Source organism: Gracilinanus agilis, chromosome 3 (genome assembly GCF_016433145.1).
Source record: "Gracilinanus agilis isolate LMUSP501 chromosome 3, AgileGrace, whole genome shotgun sequence".
NCBI classification, from domain to species: Eukaryota; Metazoa; Chordata; class Mammalia; order Didelphimorphia; family Didelphidae; genus Gracilinanus; species Gracilinanus agilis.
The window spans coordinates 360,034,450-360,051,235 of record NC_058132.1 but is presented as its reverse complement, the minus strand read 5'-3'; the positions used below and the strand labels follow the sequence as shown (position 1 = coordinate 360,051,235).

Here is a 16,786-nt window from a genome sequence, read left to right as displayed (position 1 = left end):
AATTTAATTGTTTTAATAAGATCTCTACCCATTAAAAGGAAAAACTAGCCAAATCCCATCAGTGCAAATACCATTAAAAGTAAGGGTACTATAAACAGAAGTCATTTCCATTATGGAGACCCATTATAATGGTGTGTTTTTGATCTCTAAGAAAACATGTAGAGATGTGGGAAGGCAGTACAAATCATATTATATATGAATCAGTGGACCTGGGCTCCATTCCTAGATTGGCCACTGAGCTGCTACCTGTGTAACCTAAGCAAGTCATTTAACCTCCAGAGCCTCAGTTTCTTCATCTCTAAAATGAAAGGGTTGGACTACATGGCTTCTGATGTCCTTTTCAGCTTACAATCTATATCTTGTGTAACATTTACAACAGATACTTTCTCTGGTTCCTGGCTTGGCAGTAGTCTCTGCTTATAATGAAATTACCTGATTGTGTATTATTTGCACTTCAGCAGGTAGGAAAATTTATGTTAACAAATGTCTTAATTAGGCAGAGTAGGTGACAATATTAATAAATAATTATAAGTATTTTTCCTTGAAGGCAATGTGGGAATATGCCTCCTAAGGATAATTGAGGACTGACTATTGAGAGCTGACTATGCTTGTAGTATTCTATTAATAGCCAGAGTTCTGGTTATTAATGGTAAGGCATTTGTGGATGTGGAAACATTAATACATTCTTCACAGTTAACAGACACAACTACTACTGGCAGACATAACTACCATAGTTAACAGACACAACTACTGATTCCCTCTCTGAATGATAGTAATACTTTTCTTTCCTTTTCATTTGTGAAAACTGAACAAACCTATTAGAAGTAGAGTATAATTTTGCCAGCCTTTGTTATCCCTTTAGACTAAATGACTTGATGAAATCTATGTTTCCCATTCAATAGCCACAACAAACACAAAACCAAATCAATGTATCAGAGTACCTTTGGTCGACCCATCATTGTCTCACTACATCTTTAGGCCTGCCTTTAAAGAGCTTAAGTAAGAATTTTTTCCTAGGGAGAAAAATGCATAGTTTCAGCTGAACCAAAGCTCAAAGACATATTTCTTTCCCCTCACAGGGCTCAAGGAACAAGCCAACCATAAAACATGTAAAAAGTCCTGAAGAAACTAGGGAGCTGCAGCAACAACTCTGGGAAACAAGGAGGCAATGTGCAGTGAGTAGAATTCCTTCTTCTCTGTTTTTTATTTATAGTTTATTTATAATTAATTATAATTATACAGAACTTTATTGCTGAGAGGAATCAGAATCTCATTGTCAAGCCACTTAAGCTCTTTGAGGCAGTTTTCTTATCTGAAAGTGGGGATAATGACGATATAGGAGATTCAGATATGATCATGCCTATAAAATGTTTTCCTATTTCCTTTTCCCTTCCTTTCTTTTTTCCCATCAACAAAAGTTGTTATTAAATATAAAAATTTTATATTGCTTATAAGAAATTATAGAATTTATCATTGTTTTGCTATGAATTATTATCACCAGTGCTACCACTACGTATATTTCAAATAGCATTTGCCATCTCTTCCTTTTCTTGGTGACCTGATAAGTTACCTTTCCTTTCATAGGACTTCAAAAAACAGTTGGAAGCAATGGCTGTCCAGTGGCAACAGAAGCAGGTACAGATTAAAGAGAAAGAGAAAATGATTGCCGGTCTTAACCAACAGATTTCTTCTGGTAACCACAAGGTTTCCAAGTAAGTGCCTGACAGCCTCAGGGAAGCCTGGGCTCTATGGTTTGTTGCAGGGCAGGATCTAGAAGAGAAAAGCTACATTTGTCCCATAGGTGGCGCTGTGGCTCCACATGTCAGTAAGCCTGCTACCAGACCTGGGATCTCATCAAAGCAAAAATAATCATAGAATTTGCCCAGCCAGCTGGATGAGGAGCTCATAGACACTGATCTCTCTATGCATCTGGCTTTTCATGTGTAGGGAAAGCATGTGATAATAGCTTTATTTGTGGCAGCTAATTAGTTTTCAGTTTGTGGCTCTGTCTTATTTATATGTGACTTGATCGTAGGTTGATTCAGTCATTATATGGGGAGGCAACTAGATGGCTCAAGGGCTAGAATACTAGGCCTGGAGTTATGAAGAACTGAGTTCAAACCCAGCCTCAGACACTTAATAGATATGTAATCCTCTGCCAGTCACTTAACTTCTGTTTTCCTTAATCTACTGGAGAAGGAAATGGCAAACCACTCCTATATCTTTGCTAAGAAAACCCTATGGACAGAACTGGTGTGCAGTGATCCACAGGGTCACTAAGAGTTGAACATGACTGAACAACATACAATGTGTCTCTCTTGGTGGATGCTTTCCACACAGACATACTGATAAATAAATTTTTTTTGAAAAATTAAATTCAGGAAGAGCAGCTACTTCTCTTCCCTTTGCTCTTTCTGCTTTGAGCTTATGCTACCTCAGTCAGTATTTTTGGCCCCTGGCTAGCAGGCAAAATGAACTGCCCTTTCATTCTCAAAACAGCTAGAAACAAACAAAACAATAAACTTCTCCAAAATTAATTGAATTAATGCACATAAAGTACCACACAATATCAAACTATGGACAATAATTTTTTTTAGTATATGTGCTGCCGAAGTGAGCACTGGACAATAATTTGAGGACTATCATCTTTTCTAGAGCTATGTCTGAGAGCACAGTAAAAAAATGGAGCAGAACTTTTAGAAAAATAACTTTTTATTGATGCTTTTTTATTTTATTCCTGGATCTACCTCTGTTTCCTTGACTTCTCATGTCATTGAACTCTTTTTTGTAATTTAAACAAAATAACACCAGTTGAACAATTCTAAACCACACAGCAGTTGCATCCCAAAATGTATGCTGTGTTCTGCCTACATACATAGTCCTCCATCTGTCCCAGGAAAAGAAAAAGGCACATTTTCTCATTTCTTCTCTGGATTAATATTGATTATTATAATTGTACATTGTTCATCTTTGCTTGACTTTTTTTTTTTTAAACCCCTTACTTTCCATCTTGGAGTAGATACTGTGTATTGGCTCCAAGGCAGAAGAGTGGTAAGGGCTAGACAATGGGGCTCAAGTGACTTGCCCAGGGTCACACAGCTGGGAAGTGTCTGAGGCCAGATTTGAACCTAGGACCTCCTGTCTCTGGGCCTGGCTCTCAATCCATTGAGCTACCCAGCTGCCCCCTTTGCTTGACTTTTCATTTATATCAGAATAGTATCATCATGTATATTGCTTTCCTGGTTCTGCCTCCTTTAGTCGGTATTAATTCATGTAAGTCTTCTCATGCTTCTCTGAATACCTTATATTTTTTTGCTATGATATTCTGTTATTTGATATATTGTAGTTTTTTCAGCCATTCTCTAGTAGAAGGGCACCCACCTTGTTCATGGTTTTTTCCCCCACAAAAAAAACACTTCCATGAACATTTGGTATCTCATACTTTTTTTTTTTTAACCTCATCTGCTTAGGGTATGTAGGAGCTCTATCTACATTAAAAGGTGTGAACAATATAGTGACTTTTCTTACTTAACTCCAAATCATTTTGCAAAAGACTTGAATTAGTAAGTGGCTCCAGTAATAAGAGTTAGCGCGACATTTCCAACATTGATTGTTTCTGGCTTTTTCTGCATTATTGGGTGAAAAAAACCAGACCTTTTATGCAAGATTTGTGTTACCTCATATGGTATTGGCAGGAAGTTTGGGAAGGGATACGAACCTTGAAGCTTTTCTCTCAATGTTTTGTTATTTAACTTTTAAATGTTTTTCAATTATACATAGAAACAATTTTTGACAATAGTTTTTTGATGTTTCATGATCCAAATTCTCCCCCCCCAACATCCCAAGAGTTTTGAGTAGTCTGATATAATTTATACCAGTGCTTTTATTTCATATTATTGTTAAGATGGATTGTAAGAAGTAGAAGTTTGCCATGGCTTTGAGCTCTTAAATGAAATGTTGACATCGGGATTTTGTGTTTTGTGCATGTATTTGTGTGTGGGTGGTGGTTTAGTTTCTTGGGCCAGAGATGCTATGAACCAGACCACTTAGATTTAAGTGGGGAGGAATGCTGCATATGGCAGAGCCCTCTGATGGCGGCAATAACCTAGTAAAATTCTTAGTATTTTAGTAGGTTAATTGCTAATGGCCAGGATCCAGGGCTTGATCTTTTAGCTTGATTCCTTAGTTAAGTCACAGAAATCTAAGAAGATCACTAAAGGAGTTTATTACAGTAGTTTGGATGAGAGATGATAAGAGCTTGAACTAGAGTGGTGGCCATATAAATAGTGAAGGGAATGTATCCCTAGAGATGTTGTGGAGGTAGAATCAGCAGGGTTTGGCTAGGGTAAGGGAGAAGATGGTTGAGATGAGTATATTGCTTAGGTTATGATGAGAGACTTGAGACCCTTCAACCAAAATAAGGAAGTTTGGAGAGAAGCGCGTTTGGGAGAAAGATAATGAGGTCTTCTTTGAACATGATGAATTCTAGCTGTTTATAGGATATCAAGTTTGAAAAGTCCAGTACATAACTGGTGGTGTGGGATTGGGGCTCAGGAGAAAGACATGGGCTGTATCTGGAGATCTCAGGAAGCCTCATTTCATAAGTCAGTCCATGGGATCGGATAAGTATATATATATAGAAAAATGTCCAGGATGAGGATGAGTTTTGTATCAAACAGTGAGTCAGTTTTTAATCACTTTGTATTTTTATGTTATATTCTTACAAATGAACTTTGAAAAACTCGGACTGTCCAGATTCTTCAGCATGTTCATTTAAGATTCTTATATTTATTTGATGGAATTGACTCTTATTTCAACACCAGTGCCATGGGGTTATATTTTAAGTTTTAATTAAAATTTTTACTTGTCTACAACACTGTTCCTTTCAGGCCCAACCTGATTTCCTCTGGACCTTGGACCTTGTTTAATTTTCATGGTTTGATATAGTGTCTTCTTCCTGAGGGGCTTAAAGTCCTCAGTCTTCAGAGAAGCTTGGAGTATCGGGTGATGCCAATTCCACTTTACTAATGGACAAATTGAAGTCCAGAAAGGAAGGCAGTCATTCTTCCTCAATCCCTACAGGAATTGTTTGTTGACTTTGGAACACAAGACAAGACGCTACACTTTTCTACCTCTTTAGTTATAAGGCATTTTTTCCTGGACAGTTTTTAAAAAATAGAAGGGTAAAAAAAATAATTTAAGAAGGGTTATTTCAGACAGGAACCATTTCCATTTAAATTTCAAATTAAGAATGTCATAGTCTCAAGTAGATGTACTTTATTCCTTCTTGATGAAATACATAGCTATTCCAGCTTTGATAATGAGTGATCATTTCTGTTTGGTGACATTATCTCTTATTTGCCTAGATTACAACAGGAAATGCAGGCTAAAGATTCTGAAATCAGGAAGCTTAAAGAGAAATTTGCTTCAGAAAGGTATATTTTATTATTTACTTTTTTGCTACGAATGATTATAAAATTCTTTGAAATTTCAGTCTATCAAACATTTGTGATAGGAAATTGACACATAGGTAGATAAAATCATCATAAGAGAAGTGACTGAGCTTGGCCAGTGATAGCTAGACCTTATGCACATGTACACTTTGCTGATGGCAGTCTCCACACGGACTTTGGAGGATGTGCAGACTTTCTGTAAATGGTTCTAGTCCTCTAATGATAATGTCTGCTCAAAGTCCATGTGGTAAGTGTATCAACTGAGCATGCTGCTTATGCTCAAAAGATCTGAGCTCTCATTGGTCAATCCCATTACACTAGTTTATTGAGTCCCACACAGCAAAGGATTGTAAGAATTGGGACTCAACCCTAAGTCAAGTCCATTTGGTACTTTGGTGCTTTCCAGAACTGGAGTGAAAAGTGTTAATCTAATATCTATTTTTCTTCCAGAAAACTTTATTTTTTATTGTGTGTAAATGTGTATATATGTACAAACATATACAAATATACATATGCATATATTTATGTGTGTGTGTATATGTGTATATATACATATATACATATAGCTATAGTATTTATGTTTCATTTTGGTGTATATCTATGATTTCAGTGTATAGACCCCAGATGAGGAAAGATCCTCTTAACAATGTAGCTCAGCAATTTCCAGGCAACTTATCACCTTAGAATTGACTGGTGATGAAGAGATGTTAAGTAACTTACCCAGGGTCTCTCAGCCAGTATGTGATTATGATAATACAATGAAGAATTTATTCCTCTAGCCTGTATGTAGTATATCTGTTAAATAGTTCATATTTTATTCCAAAAGCTTATGTCATATTGTATTTTGATTTTCATTAAGAGAGCCATCACTTGGGGGTAGCTGGGTAGCTCAGTGGAGTGAGAGTCAGGCCTAGAGACAGGAGGTCCTAGGTTCAAACCCGGCCTCAGCCACTTCCCAGCTGTGTGACCCTGGGCAAGTCACTTGACCCCCATTGCCCACCCTTACCAATCTTCTACCTATGAGACAATACACCGAAGTACAAGGGTTTAAAAAAAAAAAAAAAGAGAGCCATCACTTTATGCCAAATGTCCAGGAGTCCAAGTGTTTTATCTTAAGAAAGAATAGAGGGCTTTTTGAAAGCTTGACAAATAATATACAAAATGTTTGTATTGTATGGTAAGTACATTAACAGTCTCAGTTCCATATTTTGCAAAGGAAGAGGCTAGAGAATTATAAAGAATTAAAAAGAGAAGATAAGTTCATTTGATTGCAACAGGTTCTTGCCCATCACATGCAATAAAGGTCTCTCTTAAGACAAAGGAGATAAAATGATAGTATTTTCATTTAAGGTCTTCATTAGAGACATGCTTGGTTTCCCTGCTAAAGAATGCTGGGCCTCCTCTAGGAAATCCAGTAGAATGAAGTTAAATTTGCAGACATGCAGTCCCATTAAGTTCCTTCACATGCATATGCTCAGTCACACACTGAATAACAGCACCGAAGTAATCAATGTAGACTTTTAATGTAATGGCTTAGTGGCCTTGAGAAAAGGACTAATCTTTTGTTGCTCCTGTCATTGAAAAGGAAAATACTTCTAGAAATCAGGTTTTGTAGGAGATCACTTGCTTTCTGGGAAAGCAACCTGTGAATTCAGCAAGATATTAGCTTTTTGAAAACAATTGTTTTCCTGACAGTGAGTACCCAAGTCCAATGAATGGCTTTGCTGCTGCTCCAACCCCAGTTGGGGTCGGGAGGATGCAAGTACCACTTCACCTCTGAGAAGCCATTCCTTGGTTGGCATACTATTTGCACCAATGTTTCTAATGAAGTAACAATGCTGAAAACTATCCCTTCAGTCATATCACTAACTCTTAAGTATTTTCATATTTTAGGTCTCAGTGGGAAAGGGAGAAAAATAAACTAGAAGCCAAAGCAAAGAAGTGCCTGAGCAAGCTGAATGGAGAAACCAATAGAGCTATAACAGCAGAGGTAAAAAAAACATAGGAAATAAAGTTTTTAACTGAGCTTTGCTTATTGCCACACTAATAAGTTGAATAATGGTTGTCCTGTCCTTAATACAATTTTTAAAAAACCTACTTTGGGCCTATAACCCCAATTTATGGATCTGGGTAGTTTGCAGACTCTATCTTTTTAGTAAATGCTATGGAAGACCTTCTACTTCACAAAAAATAAAATAAAAACTCTTGATAATGATGTTCTTGATAAATGTCTTTCAAATTAATCCAAGACATCACCTGATCCTTGTTGTATTGCAACATATAAGAATACAGATACAAGTTAGGAATATTTCCATGTCAGGCAACTGAACAAAGCCTAGTTTCCTGCTGCTGCATCTTCCAGAGTGCAGTTTTCATTTTCAGACCCTAATTAGCAAAGCCTAGTATATAGCTTGATCTTGAAGAGGGGCCATTAATAATAGTATGAGAATAAAGTTTTCTTAAGGGAAACACATCATAGTTATCACAAAATTTCAGAGTTGGAGAGAGCCTCAATCTGTCAGTTCAACCCTTACTCAGAAAGATACTCCTTACTACAACATACTCAATGAGTCTTCTACTTGAAGAACTACAATAAGAATTACTTGCCACCTCTCAAGGCAGGCTATTTTCCTTTAGGACAGCTCTGGTAGGAAGTTTCCCCCCCCAACCCCCCATATCAAACCCAAGGTTGCCTTTTTGCAATGTATATACCTTTTTGCAAAGTATTGTTCATGGTTCTGATTTCTGAAGCCAGACAGAACAGATCTAATTCTTATCTCAGATGGCAGCACCTTAAATACATTAAAAACAATTGTCATGCCCCTCTTCTAAGACTTCTCTAGGTGAAATACCCCCCCCCCCCTTCCTTGGGCCAGTTTTCATTAGATTATTTTTGTTATAATTTACCTGGCTCTATTGGGGTTAGAAATAAGGATTAATGACTTATGATTTCATGAGTAGAAGAAGCTTCCAAAGGCAGAAATCCCCTCTATATCTCCTCTGTAACTCTTAGTCCTCAGTAGTTGATAGCACTGAATATTTAGAGTATAGAAAAGTTAAAATCATTCTCCTAGGATCCCATAGCCAATATTTACTATGTTTTATTAGAGGCAGAATTTGAACTCTGGAACCTTCTTGACTTTGAAGCCCACTCTCCATACTTCATACCCTGTTGCCTCTACCATATTTGATATTCAGTAAAACTGTAATCATCAGAGGATGGCATGGTATTAATTATTATTCTTTAAACTCCATCATGGACAAGTTTGTCCATGTCAAGTGTCATGATGGACGAGAAACTAAGGTTTTCTTAATGTTTTAGAGTTGTGATATTAGAGTATTAGAAGCAAAGTTAGAAAAATGACTAAAACTGCACTCCATGTGTGTTGTATCTGTGTGAGGGTAACCCTTTCCTGGGATCATGCATTGGAGTCCTACCTCCTCTCTACACTCTCTACACTGCTAAAGCTACGTGGCTGGGCAGTGACCTAGGCACTTGACCCGGAAATGATTGAGAAATTGATCTGGGTGTAAAGGGGGAAATTAAAGTAGGGGGATCCAGGAAGTGGGCTCTCTCCATTCTCTTGAATATGTGGCCAAAAAGAAGGGGGCTAAGGGACATGCAAGATGTGAAAGGTTATCTTCAGATTCTCCCCATTGAACATCAAAATTTTTAGGTGTGCTTCCTTCAGAGCCGCAGAGATTTTGGCCTCCATCAGCTGGAACAGACTGAGAGGGAGTGCCTGCTTCAGCTTATCCGTGTGAAAAACATGGCAACAAGGTAACCCTTTCCTCTCCTTTAGGGCTTCTTGACTTCAGACAATGTCAAAAAAATGAATGTATAAAAATACACATGCATATATAGTATATAATTGTATAGCTATAGCTATATTAATACACATACATATATACTTTTTTTATGTAGATAGGATTGGAGTGAGGAAGTGATTTTTGCCAGCAAGTCATTTAATCACTTTCTTGTCTGTTCTAATGTCTCTGTTGGAGTGTTGAGAAGTCTGCTGGTGTGCAATAATAGCTGACAGCCAAGAACAATAAGTATGGACAGAAACAGCAGGGTCTCACTTAGAAGGACTGGTGAAATAAATCAAGAGCCTGCAATAGAGGCTCTAGATGTACATGCTTACTAAATATTTTCAGAATAGAATGCATGCTAATTGGAAAACTTTCTTCTAAAGATTCTTACTTTTAAGGTCTGTGCTTGAAAGCCTGCTTGACCCCCTTCTTGTCATTTAGAGGGTAACACCATAAGGTTGTATTTAGAAGCCAGGTCCACCCTGGGCTGTAGATGATAGATTCATCCTTGGTGGCTTTGGAATTGTTTCATCCCCTTCAAGGGGAATCTCTAAAGTTGAGGCAGGAGGGAAAGAAAAAAAAACTATTGAAATTGAGATCACGTTGGGTTCCATTAAGTGGATGCTCTTATTAATGATTATTACTCAGAGGTAGCCAGGCTTTTTCCCTTGCCTCCTGGAAGCTGGGTGGTACTGAAGGAGAACTGTTATATATAAAGAATGCCATAGTGCCTTTTGAAAAATAAGAAGAGAGCTCTCTTCAGGTGATCAAAGACAACCAAGGCTGCTTTTACATCTGTGAGAGGAAGTGATAGATTTGAATCGTCTCCTGCTTTAATACTTGTGGGGTCTAGGCTGAGCACTGAAAGTGGACTATAACCAGTTAATCACATCATCCATCAGTCAGGAATCCACCCATTCATTGCCTAGCCAAGGACATTTCTCTTGTAGCAGTCCCTGCCTTCCCTCTCCCCAGTGATGGACTAGTAATGGGTAGAAAAGTATCTGGGGCCATTTACCCTAAATGAATTCTTTGACTGAATTAAACAATACAAAACATCACACCTTGGTTCCCTGGAAGCAGATTAGTTTTGCTCTAGTAAAAACCTCCATATTTTACATTCTTAAAATGTAACAAAACTTTCTGAGCAACTTTTTGTCCACTCAAAAAGGGGCTTTAGACTGTTGTTTTCATTGTGGGTTTCCATTTTCTTATTGTGGACCATTTCATCTGAGATCCTAGAATGAAGTGTTTAAATCCATGAAAATGTTGGCAATCTGAATAAATGTGCCTCTGAATTCTGCATTCTCAGCTACATATTATCATAATGCCTCAGACTTAAATAGTGATGTTTTCGCCTAAGAACATATAGACAGTTTTGGGGAAACTTAAATGGTATTTGAAATGAGGCTGGTTTATCATGTGTCACTTGTTTTCTATATTAGAGATCCAGAATCACTTCAGCTAAAAGCAGCTGTAGAAAGTTGGGAAACCATTGTGACAGACGTCAGAAACAAAATTGCATTTAGCAGGGTAAGGATATTTTTGGAAAAACTGTGTAACTCATCTGGTTTCTTTAGAAATGGTTACAGAATATACACAAGTAAAATTATGCATTGTATTTATTAAATCATATTCATATTTCACTTAATGGATAAATAGGGGGTGGTTTGGACTTAGAATTGATCTATGGAAGTGATGCCATACTCACATTCAATTTTCATTTTTTCCTTATCTTCTGGGAAGTGATGAAATAACATGCTGTGCTTTACATTTAGTTCCACAAAATTTAAAATCTAACTCCAAAAAATAAAGCAGAAATAAACAGCTGACTTGGTTTTTAGAATTACTATGAATGGGAAGAAAAATAAAGTGAAAGCAAGTAAGCTTATTAGTTTCCAGATCTAAATCATTTCATTCTTGTTCTGTGAAGCTTGTAGGAAACTTTTCATTATTGACTCTAGTGGTGAAAAGCTGCATCATGGGTGATCAAAATATATTTTCATGAAAAAGGTAAAAGCATCTCATCTAGGAAATTTATAATAATTTGTAGTACAACTTGGTTATTTTGTTTGAAGAACTGACTTAAGAAGAGCTGAGTTTGCCAAGCTTTTCCCTGTTGTACCTTTCCTCATCCTCCCACCGCATCTATGATCTGGCAATCCCACTTCATCCTGGGAATGAACAACATCATCGTTTAACATAATGCAATGTACCAAACAAATCAAGGCTGTCCCATTTGTTCTTCAAACTTGCTTTTTCTTTCAGATTCACCATCCTCATACCTATAATACTGGTAGGAAAGTAGTTTTCATTACTACTTGGCTTTTTCCTACTGTGAACCTTCCTTGTGAGGCAGGTTCTTTGTAAATCCAAATGTGCTATATAAATTTATGTGAGTTGTTTGTTTGATGGGACAGAAGCAATAATGTAATGTTTTCTTTTAAGAGACCACATTTTCCCAGTTACATGAGGAATAATACAGAATAAACAGAAATAGCAGAAAGGTCACCAATAAAGAAAAACTATGTTAAACTTCAGGTTTTGGAGTCACATTTAAGAACTCATGTCTTAGAGTATAGATATCTGGGAGTAGAGAGTGGCTGAGAACCATAGATTTGGGCATGATATTAGTAAAGATATTTGAATTAATACTAATTTTTTTCCTTCACTAACAGATAGTTGAAGTCAATTTCTTAAATAGACTGTCACACTTTGCATAATATTTACAGTCTAATTCTACTTTTAAGAATGTAAACTTATTCAGAATAGATTATCCTCTGAACTATGTTTTTCTTCTTCCTCCAGACACAATATAATGAACAAATTGCTCTGGTGAAGAATGGTTTTCCTCTAAACTGCTTGCCTCTGGTACAGATTCCTCCACCACCACCCAGTCCTGATATATTGGTAAAAAAATATTGGGTTTTTCAGTCACCTTCATCTTGATAAAGCATATAATGCCATAATATGGCAGTACTATAAAATGACTTTGTAATATATACAGAATGTACTCCAGAACTGAAGATGCACATGTTGTGAATTCTAGGGAGAAATATATCCACACACATCAGGGGATGGTAAAGAGTCTCTATGTACACTTAAAGATAGTAAGCTTATGCTGCTAAGCTATCATAATACATTAGATTATATCTGTATAAAATATCTTCATCTTTTAGAGAACCTCAGAAAGTTATTAAACTCTGCTTCCTACCCCTATTCCCCCAGGCTTACCCAATTTTCTACCTCTTATTGTTGGAATTATAGTCAGATCATTGCTAACAGAAAAGATTGACAAATTGATTGTCCTTTGGCTCCACTCTTAATTCCTGAGATTCTCCAAATTGCAACTTCTTTTCCTGACCCCTCCTCTCCATATGTGATGTTTCCTTCCATTAGAATATGGGCTCCTTAAAGGTAGAAGGTGTCTTGACTTTTGCAAGCACCTAATGGGTGGCATATAGCAGGCACTTAATAAATCCTTTTTATTATTAATAATAATTATTAAATCAATGAATAAATTAAATATCCAATCACTTATATTTAATTAATTAAATATATTTAATAGATTGACATTTAATTAATAAATAAAAATTAATAAATTAAATTAATTAATCCTTTTTTTTTATTATTCATTCACTCAGCCTCAGTCATCTTCTCTTATACATCTACCTTTAGGAGACACTTGATAATAGCCCATCTAGATTTTTTGTGTTTCTTATTTGTCAGACACCTTCCACTTCAATGTCATACTGATACTATGTTGGATTTTAGCTTATACCCCAGACTTTATTCTGTATTTCTATATTCCTTAACTTTATAACATTACTACCACTCTAATCAAGTCTTTCCCATCCTTTTACCACTTGCCCTCCTAGTCTTATTTTCTGTTAGGTAACATTGTCAGTTAAAGCCCTTACTGACAAGTGTTTTTCACTTTTTAATATTGTCATAATATATCATGATTTCAGAGGTGAGTCATCCCTCCACCAAAGCTGATTTCAGATCCTCTACAACATAGAAGGTGGCCTTGGAGAGTTGCTATGGCCAAACAAGCCATCTCCTTGTGGCCATGAGCCACTCTAAACTTAGCAAAGTTGGATCCCCAGACAGCATTCATAGCTTGGTGGGACCTACCATAGTTCAGGCTGCTGTGGCAGGAACCCTGGGCAAATAAGTTACTTAAACCCATTTACTAGCCCTTAACCACTCTTTCTGCCTTGGAAACAATACATGGTATTGATTCTAAGATGGAAGGTAAGAGTTTTTTGCTTTTATTCTATAAGTAGAGTAGAAGGGCCAGGAGCTTGGAGTTGGAAGATTTTCATTCAGGTTTTTATTCTGTTACATATTTGCTATGTGAATTACAAAGGCCTTAATTAGCCTCATTCTTACTATTTTATAAAGTAATGGAAATCATGCTGGCTGTATCTACATTGCAGGGCTATGGTAAAGATCAGATGAGTTAATTGGAAAATGCTTTGTAAGCTATAAAGCACTATATAGACATAAGGAGTGTTACTATTATGGAGAGGCAGTGGGGTGTAGGGGAGAGAGGATATGCTTTGGAATCAGAAAGACCTGCTTCCTCTGACTAACTGCTATACACCTAGAACTATGTGACTGCAGATAAATTGGTTAACTTCATAGTTTTGTACACAGGCCTTCAAGAGTCTACATTACAGACAGGTTGCTGACCTGCATTGATGGAGGGAGGTTTTTCAACAGGAGTTCCCTACACTAAAATCACAAGCCTGCCCTGCTCAGCTTCCCCATATCTCCTTTATATACGACATTATATGATTTGTTTTGTTTTTGCTGCAAATAGAGGAATAATGAATAATTCCCAGATTGTAGACTAATACACCTGGGAAGTCTGTTAATATATTGGTGCAATCCAAGCCCAGTTATCAGCTAGATGTGTTGCCTAATGGTTGCCTAACCTCACCATGTTTTTGTTTTTGTTTTTCTTATCCACTGTCTAATATTTAGAGGTCTGGGTAACAGTAACTTAGTTATCTAGTCTTAATTTCATGTAATACTGGAATTCCTTCTGTAAGTCATCTAATCTCAAACATCCCCAAAGCCAGAGTGTTTCTTCTACTTCCTTTTTAGGCCCCTTCTTTGTTAATATAGTAGGGCTAGTCTCAAGGCCTCAAATCAGCAACTGCTGGCAAAGGAATTAGCTTTTTACCCTAAAAGTCTATTTAACCTCTGAGAAGACCAGAGAAATCAATGAGCATTTTTCTTCATTCAAAGTCATTGCAGGAAAGCTTTAGAAGCATTCTTTCCATGCTTTACCTTTCTCATCTTCCCATTCTGACTGTGAAAGGCCAATAAGTACTGGAGATCTAACATGTGTTTGTGACTTCTCCCTAACACACAGGAGAGAAATCGGTAACTTTTAATAGATTTGGCATTAATAGCTATGAAATGAAGGAGGTGAACCAGATTATGTCTAAGGTCTCTTCCAACTCTAAAATACTGTGATTCTATGGATGTTTCAGACTTATTGAAAATATCCTGTTGATATCCTGAGATATAATCAGAGTTTCCTTTTCAAAGAAAGAGCATTAAAACTGAAGAGATCTGGGGCAGCTGGGTAGCTCAGTGGATTGAGAGCCAGGCCTAGAGACGGGAGGTCCTAGGTTCAAATCTGGACTTAGACACTTCCCAGCTGTGTGACCCTGGGCAAGTCACTTGACCCCCATTGCCTACCCTTACCAATCTTCCACCTATAAGTCAATACACAGAAGTTAAGGGTTTAAAAAATTAAAAAAATAAAAAAATAAAAAAAAAAACTGAAGAGATCTTAGAAATTTAATCTAGTCTCCTTATACACATACACACAGAGCTTTTACAGATGTTTTGGTATTTTCAAACTCTTGACTGTGTAGGTAGTACAGGTATTTAATATTCTAATCTGCCTTTTCATTACTTATACAAACACATTTTATTTCCGATGTGCTGCATGTTTTGTATCTACCAAGCAGATTTACTCCAAAATATAAATATATTTCACTTTTCTCCCCATCACCACACTCTCTCCTCTCTCTCTCTCTCTCCCTCTCCCAATCGCTCTCTCTCTATCCCTCCCTCCCTCTCATTGCAGATGCAGCATTTCTTGGGAAAACACATCATGAAAGAAAATCCCTTGAGAGGGATCCCCAATTCTCAGTTTGCTTCATCATACCCTGGAGTTGGTTCTACCACTAACCAGACTAGACCACCTTTGGTAAATAAAAATTTTTATCTAAAAGATATATAGAAAACTTTCTTTTTTATAGCAGAGGTAAGCTCTGGGGAAATCCTTTAGAGTGGCTGCTGTTGTCTTTTTAGGGCCTATGTTTTGTTTCCTCTTCCATATTCTTCAACTATTAGGAGATGGAGGAATAGCTATAAGGGTTGCACTAGAGTACAAAAACATTTATTTTTTCATCAAATTATTTCGCTCAATTCTAAAAGACAGTAGAAAATTAAATCACGGAATCTCAGAGTGTGAAGGGACTCCAGAGATCATCTGATCCAGGAGTCCATAACCTTTTCTTGTGTTGTGGAACCCTTTGGTAGTATAGAAGAGCCTGTAGATTCCTTCTCAAAATAATGTTTTTAAATATAATAAGTTATGTAGGATTACAAAGGAAAATAATTATATTGAAATAAATATAATTTTTTTTCCCTTCCTAGTTACTAGGTTCTCTTAAATCTATCCATAGACCTTAGGTTATGAACTCCTATTCTAATCCAGCCTGCCCTAATTCCAGATTAAAATTAATTCTAAATCACTTCCTGACAATAGGTCCTTTAGTTTCACTCTCTGATTGAAGCCTTCCAGAAATGGAGATCTCATTATCATTTGAGGGACCCAATTCTATATTTTTTGAATAACTGATTATTAGGAAATGTTTTTTGATGTTAAGTTGACATCTCACTATTTTTTGTTCCCTCAGCTCGATATTCATCCCCAATTCTTATACCTTTGCACATGTTTTCTCCTGTCCATGTGCATTCTCTGCCTCTGCACCTTAAGAGTTCCTTAACTTTCTTCAGATTTCTATAATTGGTGGTACTCCCCCTAATAGCCCAACCAAATGTAAGATTTTCAAGGCAAAGAACTATTTTTATCTGTACTCCCAGCCCTTGGTATAGAGTTTTGTCCATATGTATATATTTAAGCACATAAGAAATGTTTGTTGTAGTGAATTAGAAGATTTCTTATTGACAATGACAATATCACCTTTTTTAGGTGACAGGTATGGCCCAACCTACACAAGTGCCAATTTTGGAAACCAGAATTTCCGAGACAGTCATGGGAAATGAACGCATCAAGATCAGCTGGGAGAGGATTATGGAAAAGCTAAAAACTGCCTTTCCAGAATATAGCAGGTTGTATTGCTTTAATGGTAGGCACAAGTTATACCAATTGCTGTTAAATTTTGGTTTACTTTGGTGACATATTTTAAAATAAGTTTATTTTGCTGTTGGAGAAGCCTTTCCTTTTACTTACCAAATATTAAGAA

At 36.7% G+C, this 16,786-nt stretch overlaps 1 protein-coding gene across 2 annotated transcripts in view; it reads left to right on the top strand.

The window, feature by feature from the left end:
* Positions 1-16,786, top strand: part of DZIP3 (DAZ interacting zinc finger protein 3) — a 119,465-nt gene that overhangs the window by 89,177 nt on the left and 13,502 nt on the right. For both annotated transcript variants that reach the window (XM_044670104.1, XM_044670103.1), the window contains exons 18-26: positions 1,080-1,175; positions 1,585-1,712; positions 5,367-5,435; positions 7,347-7,443; positions 9,131-9,234; positions 10,712-10,799; positions 12,075-12,176; positions 15,379-15,501; positions 16,513-16,652. In XM_044670104.1, the coding sequence (XP_044526039.1) occupies positions 1,080-1,175; positions 1,585-1,712; positions 5,367-5,435; positions 7,347-7,443; positions 9,131-9,234; positions 10,712-10,799; positions 12,075-12,176; positions 15,379-15,501; positions 16,513-16,652 (947 nt within the window). The remainder of the gene's footprint in view (positions 1-1,079; positions 1,176-1,584; positions 1,713-5,366; positions 5,436-7,346; positions 7,444-9,130; positions 9,235-10,711; positions 10,800-12,074; positions 12,177-15,378; positions 15,502-16,512; positions 16,653-16,786) is intronic.